The 27725-nt window shown below is 44.0% G+C and overlaps 1 protein-coding gene across 4 annotated transcripts in view; it reads right to left on the bottom strand.

Moving 5' to 3' along the window:
* Positions 1 to 467: 467 nt before the first annotated feature.
* The window catches only part of LOC137379735 (uncharacterized), a 102606-nt gene continuing 75348 nt past the window's right edge, over positions 468 to 27725 (bottom strand). For 2 of the 4 annotated variants that reach the window (XM_068051038.1, XM_068051036.1), the window contains exon 2: positions 5810 to 14649. In XM_068051038.1, the coding sequence (XP_067907139.1) occupies positions 8340 to 14591 (6252 nt within the window). In that variant the 5' untranslated portion in view covers positions 14592 to 14649 and the 3' untranslated portion in view covers positions 5810 to 8339. Of the gene's footprint in view, positions 981 to 2868; positions 5683 to 5809; positions 14650 to 27725 lie in introns of those variants that run through there. The other 2 variants (XR_010976897.1, XM_068051037.1) reach the window with 2 other exon arrangements.

The following is a 27725-nucleotide window of genomic DNA, read 5'->3' on the forward strand; positions in this document are numbered from 1 at the left end:
TAAATTGTAAAAAGTTGGAGCAACTGTGTGTCACCTTCTGTCCTTGTTTCATAGGATCATAGAATTATATAGCATAGGAGGCCATTTGGCCCATCATGCCTGTTCCAGCTCTTTGGTAGAGTTATCCAACTAGTCCCACTCCTGCACTCTCTCCTCATAGACCTGCAAATTTTTCCCTTCATGTATTTATCCAATTCCCTTTTGCAATTTATTTTTTTATCTTTTTATTATGGATACCTTCTCCCTATTAATTCACCTCCCATATATACTTATTTTCATATGTGCAATTGACATTTTCTTCAGTTTTCATGTCAGTATTTCCCAAAATATGATCATATCATTTTAGCCTGCTCAATCTGTACACTGGAGGTCAAACACTGTAATTGTATTTGTTAATATTTAAAATCATTACATTTCACAACAGAAATACAACATGAATATTGTTTATTCCAGACAATCATTGATCATTGACAAACATTGCCTTTACATTTACACAAACAATTTTATTCATCTATCTTTAATATTTATGAATCTTTTCAGTGGTAGGGCTGTACAAGTACTGGTCACCATCATTTGCTCAGAGCTCACAATACAAGTCCTGTTATACCAAAACCTCACAGTTCATCATCAATTCTAATGAGTAATGACATTTTTCTCTTTCAAGTAGGAAAATTGGTACAGTTTTCCCAGATTGCACAATTTGCATAAACTCTCACATTTGAGGGAAAACTCTTGTATATTTTTGTTCTTTGCATATTCACGGTAGTTTTCTTTGAAAGTCAGCAACACCTTGAGAACATTTAAGAGTGTTGTGCAGTGATGGGTGGAGCAGAAGAGGTGACAATAAACACATGCAAAACTTCCCAGGCAATTGTCCCTTCTGTTGGCTTCTGCTGGAGATTTTGTAGGTACATGCCAAGCCATATCCAGTTGGATTTGTGGTTTCAGAGACTGAACATTCTAGCTGTTTCCTTAGTGACCTGTAACCATTAAGAACAAATGGATAAGATTCTTATAGGTGAGAGTAGGATGCCTACACATTTTACGAAGCTGCATCCCTTTCCATAATCATGCATGCTGTGTGCTTGCTATCCTCCCTTTCTCTGTAACCAATACAGTCCTATAGCCCTCTGAGATCTCTGCGTTCCTCTAACTCCGGTCTCTAGCACATTCCTGATTTTAATTGCTCTATGAATGACAGCTGTACCTTCGTCTCTCTAGGCTCTAAGCTCCAGAATTCCCTCCCCAAACTTCTTTATCTTTCTACACTCTATATGTTTTTATGTTCTTATATAGAGCAAATGAACTGCAATACAGAAAAGTGTGAGGTGGTACATTTTGGCAGGAAGAATAAGAGACCACATACTCCTTGGTAAATTAGCATTTAAATGGGGTAGAGGAGTAAAGGGATCTCGGGGTACAGATATACAAATCACCAAAAGTACTGATTCGAATTATCAAGGCTATATAAAAGACAAATAAAGCAGTGGGGTTCATTGTTAAAGAGGTAGAATTGAAAAGAAGAGAAGTTATATTAAAATTGTATAGAGCCTTGGTTAGATCTCACTGGGAGTACTGTGAACAGTTCTAGCTTCCATATTATAAACAGGATATAGAGGCACTGCAGAAGGTGCAAAAAATATTTACAGAATGAGACTAGATTTGCCAGGACTGAGAGGCTATACCTATCTGGAAAGATTGAACAGCTTGGGGCTCTTTTCGAAAGAAAAGAGAAGACCTGAGGGTGACCTAATAGAGGTCTTTAGGATTAAATTTTGATAGGGTATCTGTAGAGAAGGTATTTCCACTTCGAGGAAAGACCAGAACTAGAGGCCATAAATATAAGATAGTCACTAATAAATCTAGTAGGGAATTCAGGAGAAACTTCTTTACCCAGAAATTGGTTAGAATGTGAAACTCCTACCATGTGAAGTAGTTGAGACAACTAGCACAGATGCAGTTAAGGAGAAGCTAGATAAACACATGAGGGAGAAAGGAATAGAAGGATATGCTGATAGAGTTAGAGATAAAGAAGGGTGTGAAGAGGCTTGAATGGAGCCTAAACACTGACATGTACTTGATGGGCCAAATGGCCTGTTTCTGCACTGGAAATACCATGTAATCCTATGGAATATCTATGTGTAAGTTGCAACTTAAAACCTACCTCTTTGACCAAGCTAATTCTGACAATGGGTCACTGACCTGAAACGTTGGCTGGAATTTTACCCCCCCCCCCCACCCAAAGAGCGGGATGGTGACGGGGGGGGGGCATAAAATGGAGTGGGAGGCTTGGGAGGCCCTTCCCGACCCGCTCCTGCCTCTGACATTTTATGTGGGCAGCAGCGGCAAGAAACGGCCCGCCCACCCCAAGCCAAGCAAGGCCCTTAAATGGCCAGTTAACGGTCACTTAAGGGCCTCCGCCCGTCGCCATGGGAATTTTACTGTTGGTTGGCGGGCGGCCCAGACCAGAGAAAAGCCACCTGTAAAAAGTAGGCAGCCTTCTGACGGTCTGGATGGGGGGGCCCTCCTCATCGGGCACCATGCGTCCAACGGAGGGCTGCCCCAACCACCCCAATGCCCAACATGCTCCCCCCACACAAGAGAGAATCTAACCATCTCCCTTTAACATTGAACGGCATTACCATCATTGAATTCCCCCACCATCAACATTTATGGGTTTTGGGGGGCAAATCGGAAAGTGGAGTTGAGACCCCAACCAGATCAGCCATTATCTTATTGAATGGCAGAACAGGCTCGACGGGTTGAATGGCCTACTCCTGTTCCTAAGTCCTATGTTCCACCGCACCTCCCTTGCGATCACCTGCCGGGGATCGACTGATCACCCCCAGCGAGTCCCCAAAAACGTACCTCTTTTCCAAGGCCGTCCTTCGTCTTCATCCTGAAGCTGGGTTGCAGTCCCAGCAGTGGCCACCGCACCCAGTGGTGCATTAAGGGCCTGGGAACCGTAAAATGCGGTCTGGATCCCCAGGCCTGGCGGAGGTGGGATCGCTTCCGACTTTTCGGTTGGTGGACGGCTCCCCTCCGACGAGAGTAAAATTCCGGCCGTTAACTCTGTTTGTCTCTCCATAGATGCTGCCAGACCTGCTGAGTATTTCCAGCATTTTCTGTTTTTATTTCACATTTCCAGCAGCCGCAGTACTTTGCTCTCGCCTTTGACCAAGCTTTTGGTCATCTGTTCTATGATCTTTTTTATGTGGCTCTGTGTCAAATTTTGTCTGGTTCCGCTCCTATTAAGCGCCTTGGGACACTTTACTACATTAAAGGTGCTATACAAATGCAAGTTGCTAACTGTCTTGCTCATTCTGACACATTGCTGAAGACAAAACAAATGCTTTAACAGGGTTGAGGACATCTTACTACATTAAAGATGTTATATCAATGCAAGTTGTTCTTGCTAACCCTGAGACAATGCTGGAGACAAAACAAACACTTTGAACTAAAATGTAGCAGGACCAATTTTACAAGGGCTGGTGTTAGGATCTAAGTTGGTAAATGTGGTGGTAATATTTTCAGTGTTAAGTACTCTCCCAGTTTGGTTATCAAAACAAAAGGCAGTAAAGACCTCCCCTCAATGCATTATCTGAATTGCCCAGAGCGAACTGAGACCAGGAATGCCCCAGGTTCATATCTTGATCTGTGTTTAAGTAATTCATTTCAGGCCGTAATATTAGTAGCAATAGCATTCCAGAGACTTAAGCACAAAATCTCGACACTCCGGTGCAGTACTAAGGGAGTGCTGCACTGTCCAAGGTGCTGCTTTCAGCAGAGACATTAACCTGAAGCCCCATCTGCCCTTTAAGTGGATGTAAAAGATCCCATGGCACTATTCAAAGAACAGCATGGGAGTTTTCCCCAGTGTCCTGGCCAATATTTATCCCCAGCCAACATCACTAAAACAGAGTTTATAATCATTACCTCATTCCTGTTTTTGGGGCCTCACTGTACATGAATTGGCTACTGCATTCCCTACATTACAACAGTGACTACGCTTCAAAAGTACTTAATTGGCTTTGAAGTGCTTTGAGACATAGTGGTATTTGCCTTTGCCCTTTGGATTAGAGAGCAGAAAAAACATTTTCCAGGTACAGATGCTTTCTGACACAAGACCAAAAATGAATGGCCATCTTAAATTCAAAGTCAGCTGAGCAGCACTGTGACAAAACTATTCAGCTGAAAATATTTGCAATCTGTAATTGGATTACTAGCAAAGTTGAAGCCCATGTAATAAAAAGGGACTGGGGCAGCAAGGATACAAAGTTGGCTAAGTAACAGGAAACAGAGAGTAGTGGTGAATGGTTGTTTATTGGACAGGAGGATTCCCCAGGGATCAGTACGACGACCACTGCTTTTCCTGATCTATATTAATGACTTGGACTTGAGTGTACAGGGCACAATTTCAAAATTTGCAAATGACACAAAAATTGGAGCATAGTTATCAGTGATGAGGCAGTGAAAGACTTTGAGTGGAATGGGCAGGCATGTGACAAATGAAATTTAAAGCAGATAAGTGCACATTTTTGTAGGAAGAACAAGGAGAGGCAATATAAAATAAAGGATACAGTTTTAAAGGGGGCGCAGGAACATTGAAGGTGGTAGAGCAGGTTGAGAATTTTGTAAAAAGGCAAATGGGATCTTGGGCTTTATAAATAGAGGCATAGAGTACAAAAGCAAGGAACTTATGATGAACCTTTATAAGTTTGGCTTCAACTGGAGAATTCTGTCCAATTCTGGGCACCACACGTTAGGAAGGATGTGAAGGCTTTAGAGAGGGTGCAGGTAAGATTAATGAGAATGGTTCCAGAGATGAGGAACTTCAGTTATGTGGATTGGTTAGAGAAGCTGGGGTTGTTCTCCTTAGAGAATGCTGAGATTAGATTTGATAGAGGCATTCAAAAACATGAGGGGTCTAGACAGAGTTGTTAGAGAGAAACTGTTCCCTTTGGCAGAAGGAGTGAGAACTAGAGGACACCGATTTAAGGTGCTTGGCATAAGAATCAAAAGCAACATGAGGAAAACTTTTTCACGCAGTGAGCAGTTAGGATCTGGAATGCACTGCCTTAGTGTGTGGTGGAGGCAGATTCAAAAGTGACCTTCAAAAGAGAATTGGATAAATAACTTAAGGGAAAAAAATTGCAGGCCTCGAGGAAAGGGTGGGGTAGTGGGACTAGCTAAATTGCTCTTGCAGAGAGCCAGCATGGGGTTGATGGGCTGAATGGCCTCCTCCTGTGCTGTAACCATCCTCTGATTCTGCATTTACTAATTTGATCATCACCATTTCCTGACACTGCCATCTATGTAGCAGCACTATTCTACCAGTAGATGGAGCTTCCAGAACTCTCGAACAGCGGACTGTGGTTCAAGACCTTCCCTCGAGTCCACAAAGCAGGGTCGGCCTGATGGCCGGGCGACATCAATGATTTCCCAGGGTGCCATGGTCAAGAATAGGTGAGAAAGCCATGGCCAGAGGCATGCTCTGCTCCCCTCTGTGATCGTTCCTGTCCAACCAGTGCTCTCTCGCATTCTGCTGTCTCAGTACTCTGCTCTCTTCCCCAGTAGTTCCTGCTGCACCCTACTGCTTTCTCTGTGCGCTGCACTCTCCAGCACCTCCTTTCCCTGGGATCCTGCTCCCCTCAGGCTCCTGCCCTCTCTGGGCACTTCATCTCCCAGTGTTCCTAACCCCCGCACCCCCCCTCCCCCCCACCGGGCTCCTGCTTTCCCTTAGCTCCTGCCCACTCCAGACTCTTGCTTTCTCTGGGCTCCTGAACCACCCACCACACACCCCCACCCCCAGAGTCCTGCTTTTCCCCAGGTCCCTGGCCCTTCCTAGACCCCTGCCCTCTCCGAGCACCTGTCAAGAATAAACAGACTGCAGTGAGAAGCAGGTACTCTCATCTCACTGAAAAGCATTGTTAAAACATTACATGCTGCTCTTTCATATTATGAGTATTATATAGTTATTATAATTTAGATGGGGAGTCCGTGATTATTACCCATTTGAAAAAGGGTCCTTAAACCAAAAAAGGTTTGAGAACTACTTCTCTAGAAGGTCCTGATCCTAAACCGCTACCTACAGCAGGTCCAATGCTCTCTGAGGGAAAGTTGTTTTATCCTGACTTTCCATAGGCAAAGCCACAGGAGATCCAACTGTAACCTTCAAATTCTGCTATAATTAAACAGAAGTCTCTTTCTCAATATTGTATTGTATATGTGGCAGCATTTGGTTCAAAAATAATTGACTTGAAAATGCCATTTCCTTTGAGTATCTTGGTAATAAAATTTCTAAGTGTTATCAGCACAGTTAAGTAATGCAGGTTAGAGTCATAGAGTTATACAGCACAGAAACGGGACCAATGGCCCATTGTGTCTGTGCCGGCCATCCTGCACTTGGCCTGTAGCCTTGTATGCTGTGGCGTTTCAAGTGCTCATCTAAATACTTCTTAAATGTTGTGAGGGTTCCTGCCTCTACCACCCCTTCAGGCAATGTGTTCCAAATTCCAACTACCCTCTGGGTGAAATTTTTTTCCTCAAATCCCCTCTAAACCTCCTGTCCCTTCCCTTAAATCTATGCCCCCTGGTTATTGACACCTCTGCTAAGGGAAAAAGTTTCTTCCTATCTATCATATCAATGCCCCTCATAATTTTTTATACCTCAATCAGGTCCCCCCTCAGCCTTCTCTGCTCTAAGGAAAACAACCCTAGCCTTTTCAGTCTCTCTTCATAGCTGAAACTCTCCAGCCAAGGCAACATCCTGTGAATCTCCTCTGCACCCTCTCCAGTGCAATCACATCCTTCCTATAGTGTGGTGACCAGAATTGTACAGAGTGCTCCAGCTGTGGCGTAACTAGTGTTTTATACAGCTCCATCATAACCTCCCTGCTCTTATATTCTATGCCTCGACTAATAAAGGCAAGTATCCCATATGCCTTCCTAACCACCTTATCTACCTGTGCTGCTGCCTTCAGTGATCTATGGACAAGTACACTAAGGCCTCTCTGTACTTCCTATGGTCCTACCATCCATGCCTTGACTTGTTAGTCCTCCCAAAATGCATCACCTCACACTTCTCAGGATTTAATTCCGTTTGCCACTGCACTGCCCATCTATATCATCCTGTAATCTAAGGCTTTCCTCCTCACTATTTAGGACACCACCAATTTTCATGTCATCTGCAAACTTACTGATCATACCTCCTATATTCACGTCTAAATCATTAACGTACACTACAAACAGCAAGGGTCCCAGCACCGATCCCTGTGGTACACCACTGGTCACAGGCTTCCAATCGCAAAAACAACCCTCGACCATCACCCTCTGCCTCCTGCCACTAAGCCAATTTTGGATCCAATTTGCCAAATTGCCCTGGATCCTATGGGCTCTTAGCTTCTTAACCAATCTCCCATGCATAACTTTATCAAAAGCCTTACTGAAGTCCGTGTAGACTACATCAACTGTTTTACCCTCATCTACACATCTAGTCACCTCCTCGAAATATTCAATCAAGTTTGTTAGACACAATCTCTGCCTGACAAAGCCATGCTGACTATCCCTGATTAATCCCTGCCTCTCCAAGTGGAGATTAATCCTGTCCCTCAGGACTTTTTCCTGTAGTTTCCCTACCACTGATGTTAGACTCACTGGCCTGTAATTACCTGGTTTGTCCCTGCTACCCTTCTTCAATAATGGTACCACATTTGCTGTCCTCCAGTTCTCTGGTACCTCACCTATGTCCTCCGGCTCCACACACAGATTGCCACTTCGGTCTCTAATGGGCCCTACTCTTTCCCTGGGATTTTCCTTTATCTTGCTCGCCAGTGTTTTTCCACGTCCCCTCTTCACTCTCTTAATGACTTTTTTTTAAGTACCCCCCTACACTTTCTATCTGGCTTATATATTCATACAGAACTCTACTTAAGAGCTCTGAGGCAATTTTAAACTATGTTTATCAGTTAATAAAGGAGGAGTTGCGTGATGGTCTTCTTTTTCCACTTTTGTGTTTTTCACAATATGCGGGTCTGGTTCAAGAGTCTTGACCTTCATTCCTTATTAAACACTTTCCATTGTATTTTGTTTCTCCCTAAAGTCTCGTTACACTTGGCTCCCTCACCACAATTTAAGATGCCAGAAAGTGCTGAAAATTGCACCCCTAAACTGTAAATCTCTTGGGTGCAAAAACACCATCTAACATTAATAGTCACATTGCTTGTTGCAAATGTTTGTGATGCAGCAATGGCAGACTGAAGGTTCTAAGAGACTCCCTAAAACATTTACAGTTTGGATTTGCACATACCTTTTTGCATAGCTAGTTTAGTGACAGAGGCCTACATTAGCATTGAGTTGTTTCTAACTCTGCTGAGAGACAGAGATGCAAAGTTTAATGTGTCCGAAGAAGGTTCTGTTGCTGAGGTTTCCATTTGTTCATGTGTAACATCCAGATGACTATTGTCACAGTTCCTACAGGTCTTGTAATGGGCTCCTGGGCTTTCAAATTCTGAAGTTTCATCTGTGACTTCAGATTCTGGTCTGAGTACTAAATCCTTTGGTTTTACACTGGACAACTCAGAAAGAACATTGTTGAGCTCTTGGTGCTCAAGCACTTTAATTTTTATTTCACTACTGAAATCCATGTTCATCTCACATTTGTTCAGGCTTTCTTGACCATTGAAAGGTTGAGTTGAACCTTCAGGATATTGTTTGGCGTGATTTATGAGTTCAGTCTCATCAAGTCTGTTAATGGGGTTGTTCCCCCTGCTATTCACCTTCATAGCAGGTACAGTTATCTCTGTTTTACCAGCCTCAACCTGCTTGCTCCCATATACTTCGGTCTCCAGTTGACTGGTCATTTGGCTACTGCTATTTTGGAGACACACTCTTGGTACGTAGGGTTCCAGCAATGCATTACTTAAAGCAGTATCAGTCCAATTACCCATGCTGTCTTCATCAGTCAGGGAGCTCAGGGTGCTCTCCACCAGCTCAGGTTTGTATTCTTCACACACAATGACCTTTGCTCCACTGCACCGGTTATACAATCTTTTTGGATGAGATTTTTCTCTATGAAGTTGCCTCCCATCGACAGTTGCAGTGAATCCAAAATGGACACAATGCATTGCATTCTTGTGCATGTTCTTATTCAATTCCGCTGCACTTGCTACTGTATACAGTTCAAGCCCACTGTGTATCCATTCTATGCCATGCTCAAAATTTAATCCTTTCTCTGTCTTCAGATTTGGATGGTGTGTTTCTGTACCTTCTCCAGAAGGAGACCAGAACCGTAAAATGGACTCAGTAGTCATTTCCAACTCAGTTGCACTGTGGAATTTATTTTTGCTGAAAAAATTCTGAGTCATCATCTCTTTGGAATTCAAACGACAGAGATCAGATGCTTCCCTTTGCACACTTGTGGTGTTTTTTGCCTCAGTTGGGTTGTCATTACAAGATGCATTTCGGGACAGTAACTCGGAGATGTTTGTCGAAACAAGTGCATTTGTTTCACTCACATGCTTAGCACCCATAGCATTTTTATTCAAATCTACTTCTGGACAGAAAGCAGTCTCAGAATGATTAGCCACAGTGCTGCAAGTAATTGTATCAGCCAGCGGTGTCGAAGGTTCATTTGTGAAAGGCACAATACTTTGGCTGTGAGGTAAATCAGCAACGAGGTCTCTCCACGTACTAGCTTCCAAATTTGAAACAGCTCCCATTACAGCTCCAAGTGGTCCATTTATCTCATTTGGGTGCCGTTCCATTTGGTTGGCAGAGAAACTGCTCACTTTTCCAAAGGATCTCAGAAGCTCTTGACCGGTAGTTGCCAAAGAATTTGAAATGAGGTTCTGGCTATTTATGACTTTCCAGTGTTCCCAATGTTCTGAAAGTGAAAAGACGAAGGTGATCCTAATCCCCAATGGGAAATCCATGTCAGCATTTTTAGAGACTGCCACTGCTGTGCAGCCATTAAGTGTTTCTGTTTGTATCAGGGACTTGTCTGCAAGTGGTGCCTGCCCAACAGTCAGACCAGCAGGGTTTACTTCCCTGTCGCTTCTCTGAGGGAAAGAATGAATTCCCAAAGCTGGTTTTGTACATTTTGGTCTTCTTACTCTTGAGGGCAGATCATCTTGCATCACATGAAGAGAGTTGGAAGTAATACCATCAATGCTACTTGATGCACCACAGCTCGATAAATGTTCAATTCCTGCTGTGCTGCTGGCAATCACTGCCTGAGTAGAGTCCACTGGCTTTTCAAAGCTTTCCTCACTGCTCGACATTAGACTTTCGCGGCTGTGTTGGGTCACTGAAATAGGCATTTCATAGGTTCTGTTTTTACTTTCTTGTTGGGGAACTGTGTTCAACTGCTTGCTTAAATCTTTACGTGAATCAAAAAACCCATCAGCTACATACTGCTTATACCTGACTACGTTTAGATTGGACGTATTAATACCTGAGCAAACAGTTATTTCTGACACTTCACGAGGAGATGAAATACCTGAGCAAACTGAGTACTTTCCACCCAAACCCACAGAACATTGATTGGCAACTGTATTTATTAACGGTGTGCAACGTACCAACTGCATACAGGATGTGCTGCTGGGTAAAGAAAGTCGACTGTTCAGTTGATTACCACCCTCTGCAGAAGACGGAGACACGGTTTCCTGCGCGTCTTGACCCTGTTTAATCAACCAAGGTTCAACCAACAGAGCCGAAGCTGTATTGGAAACAGATGAGACAAGCCCACTTAATTTTGATGGGTTGATGAGTCTAATCGAAGAACTGTTCTCTTTACTACTTGCAGCATCGTGCAACTTTTCATCTTCTAATTGAATAGCATTGGCTGCAACAGGGTGTTGTTGCCGTGCTATTTCAGCACCAACTAGACGATTGGCTAAGTTTTCTTCGACCTGCTGGCCGCCTCCTACGCACACTGGAACTGAAGCACTGACCAAGTAGGCCATTGCGTGTGGAAATTCAGTTGTTTGCAAGGGCAAATTGTCCTCTGCACCAGTCAGCGCCACAGTGACCACTGGATTTTGACCACCATTCACCTGAAGATTAGGCTGATAAACAGAAACTGATCGATTTACTCCATCAGGTTCCAGTTTACTAACTGCAGAGGTTGTTTTGTCATCCTGTAAATGAGTAACTGCTGTGTTGACCTTCCCAATCTGTTGGCTTTCTCCAGTACTAAATGAAGCAACATTTGAACAGTCTCTGGTTGCCTTGGACACTATAGAAAGAGGACCAAATGAAGCCACCACTCTCTGCTTTTCACTCCGAGTTCCTGTATTAAATGACGGTAGAGTTATGTCTGGCTTCTGCTTTAATTCTGTACAGGAAGGATCAACCGGCGAAGAGACAACCACACTCTGTTTTGTGCTGGTTACACCAGGAGACAATGAAGTCAGAATCTGTGCACTTTGTTCCCCATTGTCTTCCGGAATAATACCTAAAGAACGTAAAATGAATTCTAAGGTATCTGATTCCTTTACTGAAAGCCCCTCAGAGTTTGGTACTGACTCTAGCTCCTCAACAACTTTTTCTGGGGATGAATTACTTATTTCATTGTCCTTTGTAGTGTAAACGTCAGAGGGTGGAGATTTATTTTCCACATGGATTTCTGCAGAAACCCCACTGCTGGTTTTACAATCCGATCTTGCCAGACATTGGTTATCAACTGTACGGGCAACAAGGTTAGACTGACCACCAGACAGTTTGGCAGATGCAGCAGGGAAGACAAAGTGTTGTTCAGGAAAATCCTCTGAAGGTGAAACTGAAACATCACTCATTTGCTCATTTGATCCTGCATTTGTCAAGTGAGCACCTTTGTTAGCAGTAGCTACTTGCGCTTTCCGCAATTCTTCAGATTTTAATGTTAAAGTCAGGTTCTTCTGGAAGCCTTTAGAAGTTGCAGAGCATTCATTGATGAGGAATCCCTCTGTGATTTGCTCAGCTGCTACGCTTTGAGGAGAGGACGTAACATCTATTTTGTCTGGAGATTGCAGGTTTCTTGATTCTTCATTTGAAGATGAGGACTTGGGTATTTCAGCTGATTCTGTGGTATGTGATCTGGTGGCGGTTGGAAAAATTGCACAGCTGACATGATCTATTGAGTTTGTAAGTAGAAGTCGTATCAATGACCTTTCAGTTTTGTCTTCTGATTGTGCAAAGGGAGCTGCATTTTTCTTATTGCTAAAAATCTCAAATGAAGGAGAAATTTCTGCACTCTGGTTCTCTTGAGCTCTTGAATGAGAGGGAGTAGAAGAGTTTGACACATTCCATTCAACTTGTGGCGAACATTCATTTTGCTCAAATTCTGCAACTTGTTGCGTTACTGTAGTGTTCTGTGATGAAAAAGGTGAGCACCCTGCACTCGGACAGCAGTTATCTTGGCAGTCAGTCGTCTGGGGAGCATGGTTGTCATGAGGTGACTGTACAGCACTGATAGACGTGGTATTCGTTTGGCCCAATTCAGATGAAAATGTTTGAATCGTGGTTGAAGAGATTTCCATCTTCTGACGTTTTGCACGACCATTCATTTTATTTACGTATGAAGTTTGCAACATATCATATAACGCTTCGATTTCTTTTAGACTTTGTTCATCATGCTGAGACGCATTTGTCCTGAGCACTGGAGTATCTGTCTGTTTAATGTCATTTGCATTTCTGGCATCTAGTGACTGCACTGAATGATCATTTTGTTGGCTTGATCCGAGATATTTGGGATTAAAAGGTACAGAGGCTGATGTTTTTGGGCTCTCTGAGCTGGAGTTTAAACAGTTATCTGAATAATTTTGTATGTTACACTCAGCACCTAACCCCCCACAGTGGGCATGGGAATAAGAAGCCCCTGCATCATCATGACAAACACGGTTTTTCTCTTCAGGAGCTTGGAGAGATGGGCCGTTTTGTTCTGTCACTGAATGGCAATGTTGGTGATTTACCACATGGGGAGCTAAAGCTTGTTGCACACCTTCTGTTGGAAAACCACGTTTGCTGTTCATCTCTCTGCATTGTGCACAGTGATCTCTCATAGATGGAGTGTTGCTCAGATCCTTAAAGTTTGAATAATTAGTTGGGTTTGTGTTCAGGTTAACATGAGAAATCTGTAAATTGTCTCCTTTCCATTCAGCCCCTGTATCCTTCTGTAGGCTCGGAAGTACTGTTGGAGGACAGGAATCGAGGATTTCTACATGCCCATTCATCAAATCGATTGATCTTTGAGGCATTGTAGTGATATCCTCACATGATGCATTCTGTGCTGTAAATTGACAAGGTTGCACCATTGCAGGATTTTGCTGTGATACATTCATTTCATGTGACAGTAGATTAACCCGTGCTGCTGTTCTTTTCCTTTTTTCCATAATGTCAAATGCAAAAATCAAGGCCTTCAGTTCTCTGCTTGTAAGTTCTGCAAGAAACCTCAGTACATCTGGAGATTTTCTCTTCCTTGAAGACTGAGAATGCTTCGGAGAGTGCATATTGGAAATGCTTTGTTTTCTGCAGGTGGATTCACAATCCATTCGGTGATGTTGAAAAGTTGTGCTATTAATACTTTGAGCATCTGTTGGCAGAACAGAAGCAGAAATTGAACAGTCCTGGCCAGCATTCAGAGTACTAAGTCTGTCTCCACTTGCCATTGTTCCATGCATGTTGCCAAGTGCTTCCTCTTGGCCCAGTTTCATAAATTGTTTACCAGTTGATGCCTGTGGAGCTGAGATTCTGTCCCTTCGCAGCGCCTGCATTCCTTCTCTCTGCTGGCCAGTTTCAAACATGTTGTGGTCAATGGACTTTTTGTAAACTTTAGTATTTATTCTTTGAAATGGGTTCAAATTGTGATAGCCTACGTTGGAAGATTGCTGATTAACAGTGTGGCTAAAAGATTCATGAACAGGGACCTTTTGATAATTGGTACATGCGCGGTTATTCCAGCAATGTTCAGCAGGTCTAGCAGCAAAAGCCATCTTACTATCAGACCAACTTGGAAGTTGCTCCGAAGTGGGACATATCCTGTGGTTTAGCAGAGGTGATCTGACCCAAGCAGCGAGAGAACCCGGGGTTCCAGGTTGCACACCAGCAGAAGTGGGACTCTGATATGGTGCAAAATTCCTAATGGTTCGAAGGGCCTTTTGGCTCCACCACTTTGAGCTGTTTTGAGAAGGTACAAACTCGGAACGAGTTCTAATGGACGATGGATCTGACCACATTGATCCATTTTGAAAACAAGTAGGTTGGCTTTCAGTAGTCAGAGACGTTGAATAGGCAGGATGGAGTCTAGTTTTAGTTTCGGAACCTCCAGTTAGTGTAGACAGTAGGTACGAATGATAAAGAGTGGTGTCACTGCAAGAAGATGATAATTCATTTGAAGGATAAGCAAGCTGATCAGCATCGTCATGTGGATAGATTGGTGCTGATTCGTTTGCAGAATAGTTAGATCCACAAGTGACTTCCCAGGGCTGGTGATTTGATGAAGGCAGCCCACTAGGTCCCCAAAGAGTCTGCTGGGACGGTGGGTAGGATGTCATCAGCCCACTTTGATTGTCGATAGCTTGATGAGCATAATTATTTGGAACATCGCGTTGCATCTTTTGTTGCTTTAACTTGTTTGCACCCAATCAGCTTCGTTCTTTTATTAAATGGTTCCTGTGAATAAAAGTCATAACTTTAACAAACACAAAAACATTTATTGTTTATGTATTATAAACAGCTTCTGCACACACACTCATTGTTGTCAAAGTTTTTGGTCACACTTTTGTGTCAACTTTTCCAATTTAAATGTTATGTCAACACTACCCATTCATTTTTGTTATAAACTGTCACAATGTAGTTGCAGGCTTGGACCACAAGGTAGCACTGTGGAACACATTCCTGCAGCTTTTCTCCCAGTTCCATCTTGCTTATCCCCAGGTAAGTAAACTTAGCTGTTTATCCTTAACATGCCAAGCACACAGTCAAATAGCAGGCATACAAGAGAATAATGGACATCTTGGTGTAATTTCAGAGGACGATTGGGGCCAGTGGAATAGGACCTCAGCAGGAAATCATTGCCTTCAGCAGAGAGGAAGTGAGAAAATTAGTATGAAAAACATGTATAACATTCAGCTCATGGCGAGAGCAAAGCCCTTAGGACAACCCAGTACAGCGGCAACAATCCTGTATGTGCAGTTTGTGGTTCATTTTCACTCAGTCCTGTTACGACCGAGGCGGGAGGAGTGCACTGTTTATTCTGGTTCCACTTCTCCACAGGTCACAACATATAATTTAATTTTTCCCCACTTACCAATAAGGTCAATCATAGACTCTATTTTTATCCCAGAATAAAACATACCAACCAGGTTTCTTGAATAAACAACAAAATTATAAGTTTATTATAAAACAAGTCTTAACCAGTAATGAAACAAAGCATAAACACACAGATCAAAATATAGAAGTTCCCTTTTTACCTTAGCCCCTCTCTCTCACACACAGACTGGTTGAAAGGCTGAAAAGATAAAGAGATTTACTCTTTAAGGCTCTAGTACAAAAAAAATGTTGGCCAGAACATTTACTAACTTGAAGAAAAAAAAAGAGATGGTATGAAAAGATGTCAGAAGTCCTTTTCTGGTTTGGCGTCCCTAATACATGTAGACAGCTGTGACTGGGATCTTGCTAGGACAGTTCTTGTCAGGCAACTTTGAAGATCAGTTTGGGCAGGCTTTCCAGGAAAAATGCAGTAACAGGGGTTTCAGGCAGTTTCTTACCCTTCCTTCTCAGCTTCTCAAGAGATGGAAAACTGGCAGGCTTTTTCAAAGAGCTGGAAGAGACTGAGCTGGGGCTCTGCTCCCTTGGCAAGTTTTCTCCATCTGTCTTTTCAAATCATTGTCCATATCCCAACTCACTGTCCAAAGCGAAACCAAAAACAATGTCAGAAGAGTCAAGCCTCCTGACCCCTATATATCTTGACCTGTCACTTCTTCGTAAACATCTTTCCTCAGGTCAAAAACAATCCCTGCTGGGTAATTATTTGAAGACAGGTGCCTTCCAGTAACTATTTACAATCCAGACCTCTCAGTGACCCTTGTAAAAAATAAAAAATCTATGGACTCCTTTTCAGTTTTAAAACATAATCTTCAAAATGTAATAAAAAAATGGAAGCACTCATAACAATTCACATAGTGCAGACACCACTGCAGGCTTTTCCCACAAGACCTGATGATAATTTTAGGATTCCGTGGAATTGCACCCCACCTGGCGGCCAGCACCTTTCCGAAGGAGAAGAGAAGGAGGCAGGGGAAAAGTTGCTAATTCAAGTGTTTCAATGCACAATCCACACAGTGTTTTCTCTGCACATTGAAGCTACAACCATGTTCTATTGGGAAGATTCGTGAATTAAGTTTTCTGTCAAAATGTTTCATTGCTTGAGGTTTCTGCATGATCTTGGGAATTATTAAAGTCACAGTAGACTTAGAACAGACTTGGCAAGATAAGGGCAATTTCACTACAAAGTGTTGCACCCAAGCCTATGGTACCATTTGTCCCAATCACTCACCCTAAAGAGTTACTGATAGGCAAGGAATTTGATCAGCCAAAACCCCTCTGTCGAGAATATTGTGACAATGGACGTAAAACAGAAATGCCACACCTTGGGGCTATACTTGCTGAATCTATCACTGCATCTTCAGATTGACAGCTCAGCCTAACAGCAGATGAACGAAGACTAAAAAACTTTGGAAGTAGCGAATTGCTAAGTTGTGCACTAAGTAGAACACATTACAATGCCACCAAATGCTACTTTTAATAATGCTCTGGAGTCTTGAACAGATTAAGCAATTTGGACAGATGCAAATTTCAGCTGCGTTATCCAATGATTGATGAGTCCAATTGTCAGGTTCATTCATCTTTAGGTATTTAAAAACAGATCGCTTGAAAATAATACTCCAGATGGTTTCCGAAGGAAGTTGTCTTTGAGAGACAAGTTTGACAAGTATAAAGTTTTGAAAAGATATTCAAGTGTGATGCAACAATGAACTCAGCGCTGTTTATTCTTGAAATGTAAGAAAATAGCATCATAGGCCTGTGTCAGATAGTAGCCAAATCTCTGCTGGTGAAACAGAACTTTATAGATCACTCCCCAAACATATAGGCTAGAGATCAAACTAACATGCTATCGAACAGGAATGTCAATCTCATTCCCAAGGTGAGCCTGGTCTAATATTTGGGCACTTATCGCGGATCACATTCTGAAAGTATTATTAAAGTAGAAACATTCAAAAAGTCATATTGATACTTACCTATATTTAGATATTATTTCCTACATTGTAAGAGTGATTACACTTCAGAAGTGCTTGTAAAGTGCTTTGGGACATCTTGAGGTCATGAAAGGTGGTGTACATATATAAATGCAACTTCTAATTACTACTGCACAACAACCAGTGCCTGTATGCTACTTGTGAATGAGTACCTTTGACACCCTACTACTGGGGAAGACGGAACTGTTTCTGCATGGCTGAGAAAAGAAGACCATGGCTTTGGCATAAAGCCATCCATTTAAATAAACGTAAGCATGAATATTTCAATTGCTGTCTATTACATTGCTATACGAACTAAAACTGACTAACTTCACACACAAGCTTAACTCAAGTCTTGCCGTATTGAGTTGATTGCAGCCTAGGCGGTGACTCTGAATGTAGATAACCCTCTTGGTTGCTGGGGCTGAAGTATCAAAAGTAGCTACATACACAATTCTTCCTTTCTCAAGTGAAGGTCTTTATTTCTTCAGAGTACAGACTCTACACAGCATGTATGCATAGGCTAAACAACTGCAGAATCACATGCACTTTCATTCAATCACCCCTTTTTTATACCCCTATTATGGATCAAAAAACTATCAAACCCACTAAGCCAATCTCTGGCTTACAACCAAAACCTCATTATCCAATTATAAAGGCGCCACATACCCAATGTCTTAATCTGCTCAGATTCCAATCCTATGACCCACTTGCTTAGCTGGGGACACCACTCAGTTTCGGAACCCCAGCTACTCCCTGTCATCACAGTATATTTCCCCTTTTCTTCCCTCTACATATCAATGGCCAATTAAATGTCTGAGTCAGCGTGTGTCCCTTTCCTCCAGCCCGAAGAGAAACTTTCTGATCTCCCATATAGGGTACTCCTAAGCTTCCCATGGAACCCATCTGAGTAACAGTCACACGTTAGCGGTGACCCTTCATGTTCCACCTCCATGTTTCTCTTCATTTTATTCTCATGATTATAAATTTCACACACCCTCTCTTCTACCATCTAAGGTAATTAACAGGCCCTTCTAGCCACAAAATGCAACTTCTACACAGATACGTACCATTATTATGGGGCAAAAATTCACTCCAACACATTTTAATTCATCTTTATTTTAGGGCCAACTCATCTAACGTCATTGCCCTGCACAACACATTGTCAGCTTCCATTGTTAGCACATCCATGCCTGTAGTTTTATCATCTGTCCAGCTGCTGGTTTCCATTTTCGTCAGCTTTGTCAATAATGGAATTTGTTGTTGGCCAATTTCAAATTAGACTCCTTCAGTTTGTCCACAACATCATCTGTCCTTCCCAGATAGCTTCCCAAACACCCCCTTTTTAAAAGCTTCTTCAGAAAGCAATACAATGGGCGGGGTGACTGTCTCTGTTATGACCAGGTGAGAAAGAGATCTCGGGTTCCCTTTCAGCCTTCACCTGGTCTTACTGTAACAGGGTTTAATTTTAAACACTGTTTTTAGCTCCCCATTGGTGAATCCTTGTTCACCGCTTTCCAATTATAAGACAAAGAAACCAGCACAAACAGGCTTTCTTAGGTTTAAGGAAGAAAAGTTGAAATTTATTAAACTTAAACTCTAATTCGGTTGACGCCTACGGATACACGACATGCCCACGCTAGCAATATATAAGCGATACACCAATGCAAATAGAGACAGAAAAGAGCAGAAGAAAAATAAAGTGGAAATGTTTGAGGCAATATCTGAAGACTTGTTGTTTGGGTTCTTCAAGCTTACAGTAGAGTCCTTGATTGCAGGTAAAACTTGCTTTTCGTTGGGGCCCAGTATTCTTCTTAAACCTTGTTCATTGTAGGAGACTTTTCTCTGTTGGGGTTCATGCATCTTCAGTGGGTTTTGGAATTCCATGAGAAAGAGATGGGAACAGACAGGAGAGGTCTTTTCAATCCAGGAGCAAACAGCTTTCTGCAGAACCTTAGTTCAAACTGTACTATTCAGAAAAAAAACCCAGACTGCCAAGCAGGTTAGTCATGTGACTAACTGGTTTGACCATGTCTGTTTCTGGATTGTATTAGAGCAGGGGATAGCTGCTTTGTTCCAACCACTGTCTGTTAATATGCAAAAATGTCTTTCCAGCCAGAAGCCTGACAACCCCTTGTCACAGGCCTTCTCTTCTTCCCAACAATTTGAAATTTAATATCCATGTGGTGAAGTTAATGTGCCTCATTCTGGTCAGGTGAGGGCCTGCATGATACCTCCACACCCAGGTGAATGAAATGTGATTTGAGAAAAGCATAATTCATTAAAAGAATCGAGAGAAAATATATAAGACACAGGAAAAAAAACATGCATTTATCTCATTCATTTCCATTCATTCATAAATTCTAAAGCTTATTAAAATTGCCTGTCTTTTCTGGGTGCCAGTGCTGCTTTAATTGCCCCCTTTTTGGCATTCCAGTAACCATGTGGTTCTTTGGGGAAGTTTTTCTTCAGTTTGCCTAATTGCCATACCTGCCGAGGGTCTTTGTTCCTGTTGAGGTGTGCCAAGTGGGGGGGGGAAAGAGAGAGAGGGAAAGTTAGATTTAATTAGCCCTAAATTGGAATTTTTTTCCAAGGGAGTCAGTAGTGGGCAGGTCTATCCTGAACTCTCTTTCAGTGCTTTGCTGAGTCATGCAAAGGCTTTTGACTTCAGGGGGGATGGGTGATTCCCTTTTTCATTGATTGTGGGGAAGGATTCTTTGTTCACCTCCCGTTTGTTCTCTGGGACACTCCTGCCTGCAGGTATTTGTGCAGACTCAATTGCACTCCGTTTCGGCACTTTGACTAGGTGAGGCATCACCCTCACGGTTTCTGAGTCCCCGAGAGGTCATTCTTTGTCTCTGCAGGTTTCTGTAAATGCTGTTAGCAACTCTGGTGGGGTGCTTCTAAAGTCTACATTTACGTAGCAGGATGTGGGGTCTAACTTTTCACATGTCGGGGTTGGCTGACCGGACAGTAGGGGTTTTCATCTGGGATTCTTCCTGGACTTCCTTTAACCTGCCCTCATGGTCACCTTTTTCCCTTCTCTGTCTAACCTCTTGCCAGCCTTGTGCCTGCCTGTCCCCTTTTGTTCTCGGTGGGGGTCACTTACAGTTCACCAGCCCTCTGCCGGAAGGTCCTCCTAACACCGGGAGAGGACTGAGAGGTGCAGATTTCACTATAGGTTGGGGTTTCTCCTCAACCTGGCACATGTTGCAACACTTGCAGTACTCCACCACATCTTTGTGGAGTTTTGGGCAGTCAAACTGCTGTCTTATGCGGGCTTTGGTCTTTTGTATACCGGCATGTACAGCCACTGTATTCTCATGTGCCTTTCTTAATATTTCTGTCCAGTACCTCTGTGGCACCACTAACTGGTGAACTACTGTCCACTCCTTGCTCTCAGGTCTGTGAAGAGAACTCCATTTCCTCATCAGTATCTCATTCTTTAAATAGTAACAATCCGGGACTCCCTCCGCTTCACTTTCAGATTGGGTAGCCTCTGCTAACTCTCGCAATACTGAAATAAAAGCAAAATACTACGGATGCTGGAAATCTGAAATAAAAACAAGAAATGCTGGAACCACTCAGCAGGTCTGGCAGCATCTGTGGAAAGAGAAGCAGAGTTAACGTTTCGAGTCAGTGACCCTTCAACTTTGCTTCCAATTTCCACCCTTCTCTCACCTTTACATGGTCCATCTCTGACACTTCCCTTCCCTTCCTTGATTTCTCTGTCTCCATCTCTGGGGATAGGTTGTCTACTAATATCCATTATAAGCCCACCGACTCCCACAGCTACCTGGACTACACTTCTTCACACCCTACCTCCTGTAAGGACTCCATTCCATTCTCCCAGTTTCTCCGTCTCCGACGCATCTGCTCTGATGATGCCACCTTCCATGACGGTGCTTCTGATATGACCTCCTTTTTCCTCAACCGAGGATTCCCCCCCACTGTTGTTGACAGGGCCCTCAACCGTGTCCGGCCCATTTCCCGCACCTCTACCCTCACCCCTTCTCCTCCCTCCCAGAACCGTGTCAGGGTTCCCCTTGTCCTCACTTTCCACTCTATCAGCCTCCATATCCAAAGGATCATCCTCCGCCATTTCCACCACCACCAAACGCATCTTCCCCTGTCAGCATTCCGAAGGGATCGTTCCCTCCGCGACACCCTGGTCCACTCCTCCATTACCCCCACCACCTCGTCCCCGTCCCATGGCACCTTCCCCTGCAATCGTAGGAGGTGTAATACCTGCCCAATAACCTCCTCTCTCCTCACTATCCCAGGCTCCAAACACTCCTTTCAGGTGAAGCAGCGATTTACTTGTACTTCTTTCAATGTAGTATACTGTATTCGCTGCTCACAATGTGGTCTCCTCTACATTGGGGAGACCAAGCGCAGACTGGGTGACCGCTTTGCGGAACGCCTCCGCTCAGTCCGCAAGCAGGACCCTGAGCTTCCGGTTGCTTGCCATTTCAACACTCCCCCCACCCCCCCCCTCCCCGCCCCCTGCTCTCATGCTCACATCTCTATCCTGGGCTTGCTGCAGTATTCCACTGAACATCAACGCAAGCTCGAGGAACAGCATCTCATTTTCCGATTAGGCACACTACAGCCTGACGGACTGAACATTGAGTTCAATAATTTCAGAGCATGACTGGCCCCCCAGTTTACTTTTATTTTTAGTTATTTTTTCTTTTTTACATTTTTTTTCTTTTGTTTATTTCATTTCATTGTAGTTTGTTCAGTTTGCTTACCCACTGTTTTTTTCATGTTTGTACTTGCTGCTGCTCAATTTTCAGTTCGTTAACACCCTACCTGTACTAATGTTTTGTCTTTCAACACACCATTAACATATTGTTTGCCTTTGCTCCATGACCTCTTAGTCAGCTATGTGGCCTTTTCCAATCTACACCTTCTCCTTTATAACCTTTGACATTTCTAATATTTGCTAGTTCCGACGAAGGGTCACTGACCCAAAACGTTAACTCTGCTTCTCTTTCCACAGATACTGCCAGACCTGCTGAGTGGTTCCAGCATTTCTTGTTTTTATCTCGCAATACTGAGTCGGCTTGCTGAGCCTCAGCTAGGTAAAATCCATTTAATTCATTCCCAGGGTCTCCTAACTTTCCAAATAAAGTCTCAGACAGACAGACCTGGTCATCTGCCTCAGTGCTAATTCAGTTTCCTCTGGGGGAGCTGATTTGATCATGGCCTGATTCACTACACATTCCGTGAAACTGCAGGAGTCCATCTCCCGCCACTGCCCTGTCTCTCTGACCTCCTGCGATCGGTCTATCTCTACTAGGGGGGCGACCACGTTCACCCCCGCCAGATCATTACCTAGGAGCAGGTCGACCCCGTCCACAGGCAAACTAGGCACAATCCCTACAGTCACCGGTCCGGAAACTAGGGGCTGGGTTTTTACCTTAGGCGGACGGGAATTTGCCACCAACATAAAGTTGGTGGCGAACCTGCTTCCGCTTAGCCCGGGGATCTGACCCGTATTTTACGGGTCCCCGGGCTTAAATTGTCTCGAGGCGGGACTTCCACCTGCTTGAGGGAGGAGGTCCCGCCTCAGTGAGCGGCCGAATAATCAGTGGGCTGGCAGCTCCTCGTTCCAGCAGCACCACTGGGAGTGGTGGCCACTGCTGGGTCTGCAGCCCAGCCAACCAGATGGATCCATGAGTGAAGCTAAGTTGGGCATGCCTCACCAGAGAGATCGGTCCTTCCCGGGTGAGGCTGGAGTGGTCGTTTGGGGGGGGGGTGGGGGTGAAGGGGCTGTCTTGGGTCCCAGGGGTAGGTTGGGAGACGGGGGCGGCCCTCAATCGGCACCCTGTGCCCGATTGCCATGCCCCCACCCCGAGGCGCGGAAAGGCTGGCAGCTATCGCTGGGCGTCCTTTCACGTCTCCAGCATGCCCACTTGTCATGGATAAAATACCCATGGAGACGGGCGAGGGCCCTTAAGTGGCCGTTAAAAGTGGCTTTACCGCTGTAAAGTTGACCAGAGGCAGGAGCAGTGTGGGTAGTCCTCCCGGAGCCTCCCGCTCAATTTTACGCTGCCCCCACGCCACCATTCGACCCGCTGGGGCGCCGTAAGAGCAGCCCTAGGTCGCACTCCAGGTGCATCCGGTGTACAGGTACAGACGTACACTGCTCTCAAATACCATACACTGCTCTCAAATACCATACACTGCCCTCAAATACCATTCACCACCATTTTGGTGTTCACTGCACTCTCTGGGAGAAAGATCAAGCCTTTTCCCAGTATAACGGATCTAGTGTCCCCTGTATCCCTGAGAACTACTATGGGCTTGCTGGCCGCACTCAAGGAGGTTGCGGTTACTTTCCCTTCAGACACAAAGCCTTGATAACCCTCAGGAATCCTATTAAATTTTCCTGTACTTGCAGTTTTAAGCTTCCTAGGTCTCACTCTTATTGCAGTTAAAGCCGCAGCTTGTTCTGTTGTGCATTCCATCATGTTCACTTCTTCACTGAGTGGGTGTGGCCTGATTAACCAGACAGGTTTTCCCTTTGGTTTCCAGCAGTCAGCTTTATTACAATGGAAGTACACAGGTCTCCGGCTCTCACTCTTGCTCACAGCACCTTCCTTTTTGGCTGGAGGGGGAACCCCTGTCTCCTGCTTTCCTTTCTCCCCCAGGACTGCCTGGGCAGAGATCACCTTCCCACCCTTTGTCCTTTTCGGATTTGTGGGGGTGATTAGGAAAGTTTCTGCCCTGGGAAACCGACTTATAAATTAAAGCAAACTCATCAGCTAGAACGGCTGCTTGCTGGACTCTCTGAACCTGATGCTCCTCTACGTGGGTCTTTATGGAGAGTAGGAGAGAGTTTTTAAATTCCTCTAAGAGAACTACTTCCCTGAGATTCTCATAGCTGAGCTGTACTTTAAGAGCCCTCAGCCACTGGTCAAAAGCCAGCTGCTTTCTTCTTTCAAACTCCAGAGAAGTTTGATTAGCTTGCTTCTTGAGGGTTCTAAACTTTTAGTGATAGACTTCGGCACTAAATGATATGCCCTGAGGATAGCATTTTTGGTCAGTTCATAATTTGATGACCTCTCATCTGGAACCAGGGAATAAACCTCATGGGCTTTTCCAGTTAGCTTGCTTTGTAGTAAAAGAGACCAGGTCTCAGCTGGCCATTTTAGCTGCCTTGCCAGTTTCGCAGAAGACACAAAAAATACCTCCACATCTTCCTCATTGAATTTTGGAATTAGTTGAACGAGTTTTAGCAATTTTGTACCCAGCCCTGAATTATGCTCCTCCATATTGGCCATGCTTTCACTGGGGTTACTCTGTCACCCCCTAGTTAACTGAAACCGCTTCAGCTCTCTTTCTTCGCATTCTTTCTCTCTCTCTCGTTCCTTCTCCATTTTCTTCACATTCCATCTCTTTCTCCCTCTCCTGTCTCTCTTTCTTTTTCTCTTTCCTCAAATTGAAGTTTCCTCTGTTCCAATTGTATCTTTGCTAACAATATCCTGTCGAAGTCATCTTCTAACCCTGCTTCTGCTTCTTCAGATTCAAAGGAACAATGGTTGGCCACTAGTCTTATGAGTTCAGACATTCTAGCCTTGCCACCCACAGTGATCCCACACTGCTCAGCCATTTTCCTCAACTCCTCCATAGACAGTGCTTTTAACTTATCCCAAGTTACTTCACCCTAGCTTGGAGAGCTACTAGCTTCAGTTGCAGATATGTTAGTATTCAAGCACGCACAACCAAAAAAAAGCCGGTATTGAAAACCTGCTCTTTTTTGATTGGGAACAATTTGGATTCCCACTTCCGATTTCTCTCATTTGTCTGTAGGCCAATTCTGGACACTAGCACCCAAATTTCTGTTACGACCAGGTGAGAATGAGATCTAGGGTTGCCTTTCAGCCTTCACCTGGTCTTACTGTAACAGCCAGCCAGCAGAGGTCTTTTCAATCCAGGAGCATTCTGCTTTCTGCAGAACCTCAGTTCAAACTGTACAATACAGGAAAAAAAAACCCAGACTGCCAAGCAGGTTAGTCATGTGACTAACTGTTTTGACCACATCTGTTTGTGGATTGAATTGGAGCAGGGGATAGCTCCTTTGTTCCAACCACTGTCCATTAATATGCAAAAATGTCTTTCCAGGGTACAAAAGGAAATCGAGCAAATTGAAATCAAATATTGGCAGGCAAAACTGTAATGGAACAATGGTCTGCCTTTGAAGAGGAGATAGTTCGGGTATAGTCAAAGTACATTTGCACGAGGAGGAAAGGTAAGGCAAACAAAGCCAGAGCTCGCTGGATGCTGAAAGAGATAGAGAGTAAGATGAAGCAGAAAAGGGTGCACAATAAAAGATGTCAGGTGAATAATACAAGTGAGAACCCGGCTGAATATAGAAGGTTCAGAGGGGAAGTGAAAAAAAAATAGCAGAGACAGTATGACAAGAAACTGTCAGCTAACATAAAAGGGAACCCAAAACTATAGGAATATAAATAGTATAAAGGTGGGAAAAGGAGTGGGGCTATTTAGGGACCTAAAAGGGGATTTACACATGGAGGTTAGGGGCACAGCTGAGGTAAAGAAAGAATGACTTGCATTTATATAATTCATAACCACCAGATGTCTCAAAACGCTTTACAGCCAATGATGTACTTTTTGTAGTGCCGTCATGTTGTAATGCAGGAAACGCAGTGGACAGTACACTGCAAGCTCCCACAAACAGGCATGTGATAATCAAGGGCCTTGATTGGCCTGGGGCGGGTGGGCCATTCCCACCTCTGCTGCAATTTTACGTCAGGCGGCGGCGGCGCAAAACGGCCCGCCCGCCCCAGGCCAATCAAGGCCCTTAAGTGGCCAATTAACTGCCACTTAAGGGCCTCCTCCTGCCGCCACTGGTATTTTATCCGTGGCAGCTGGACGGCAAAGGAGTCAAGACGGCCACCAATCTTGCGGGCTTTTGGGGGGGGGGGGGGGAATGTGGGGGGACCCTCTGATCAGGCACCCTGTGCCCCACGTAGGGCCGCTCCCGAAGCTCCAACTGCCCCAACCGCACAACACTCCCCATGCTCCCAATTGACCCTCCCTTGCCCCACCAGCGCCTGGCCAATTGTCCCCGGCGAGGCCTCAAAAACGTATCTTCTTGCCGGGGCCGGCCTTCCTCTTGCTGTGTTGGCTGCGCGGTGGCACTGCCGGGACTAAGAGTTGCTGGCCCCCTGATTGGCTGGCAGCTCTATTAGGCAGGAATTCCTGCCTCAAGGAGGTGGAAGTCCCGTCAAGGCCAACTAAGGGCCCGGGCAAGCGAAAAATCCAGGCGTGGCTCCCCAGGCCCAGCAGAGGTGGGCTCGCCCCCGACTTTTTGGCTATCTGCTCTCCTCGGCTGCAGCCTTGTGCTGCAGGCCTCTCGCCCAACAGGCCTCTAGCCTGTCAAAAGGCTGCCTGTGGGTGGAAAGCTGACAGAAAAAAAGGACCCCTCCAGTTAATAACTTCTGTAATAATCTCTTGTGTGGCATCTTATCAAATGCTTTTTGAAAATTCAAATGCACTACACTTGCTGGTTCCCCCTCATCTATCTTGCTACTTACAACCTCAAAAATTCTAACAGATTTGCCCAACACACTTGACCTTCCATAAATCCTTGTTGACTCTGTCCAATCACATTATGATTTTCTAAGTGACCCATTACCACATCCCTATTAATAGATTCTAACATTTTTCTACTACTAATATCAGGCTATCTGACCTATAGTTCCCTATTTTCTCTCTCCCTTTTTTCTTGAATGGTTATGTTACATTTGCTACCTTTTAATCCACGGCGACCATTCTAAAATCTGGAAGATCAACACCAATGCACCCACTGACTCAGCAGTCACCTCTTTTAAGACCCTAGAATGTAGGTCATCAGGTCCAGGGGATTTGTCAGCTCTTAGTCCCATTAATTTCTCCAGTACTATTTCCTTACTAATATTAATTTCTTAAGTTCCTCATTCTTACTAGACTCATGGTCCCCCAACATTTCTGGAATGTTTTTGTGTCTTCTACTGTAAAGACAGATGCAAAGTATTTGTTTAATATCCCCACTATTTCCTTATTCTCCATTATAATTGCTGCTGTCTTTGCCTGTAAGGGGCCCACATTTACTTTTGCTGATATCTTCCTTTTCACATACTATAGTTTTTACAATCTATTCTTATGTCTCTCGCTAGTTTACTCTCATGCTATTTTCTCTCTCTCAATAAATGTCTTGGTCATCTATTGCTGAATTCTACAATTCTTCCAATCTTCAGGATAATTCTTGACAACATTATAAGCCTCTTCCTTTAATCGAATGCTATCTTTAACTTCTCTTCCTAGCTATGGTTGGACCACTTATTCCTGTGGGGTTTTTAATTCCTTAAGTGAATTTATATTTGTTGCGAATTATGAATGATGTCTTTAAATATTTGCCATTACTCATCTACTACATAT

The sequence above is a fragment of the Heterodontus francisci genome, chromosome 18 (assembly GCF_036365525.1).
Source record: "Heterodontus francisci isolate sHetFra1 chromosome 18, sHetFra1.hap1, whole genome shotgun sequence".
In the NCBI taxonomy this organism is placed as follows: Eukaryota; Metazoa; Chordata; class Chondrichthyes; order Heterodontiformes; family Heterodontidae; genus Heterodontus; species Heterodontus francisci.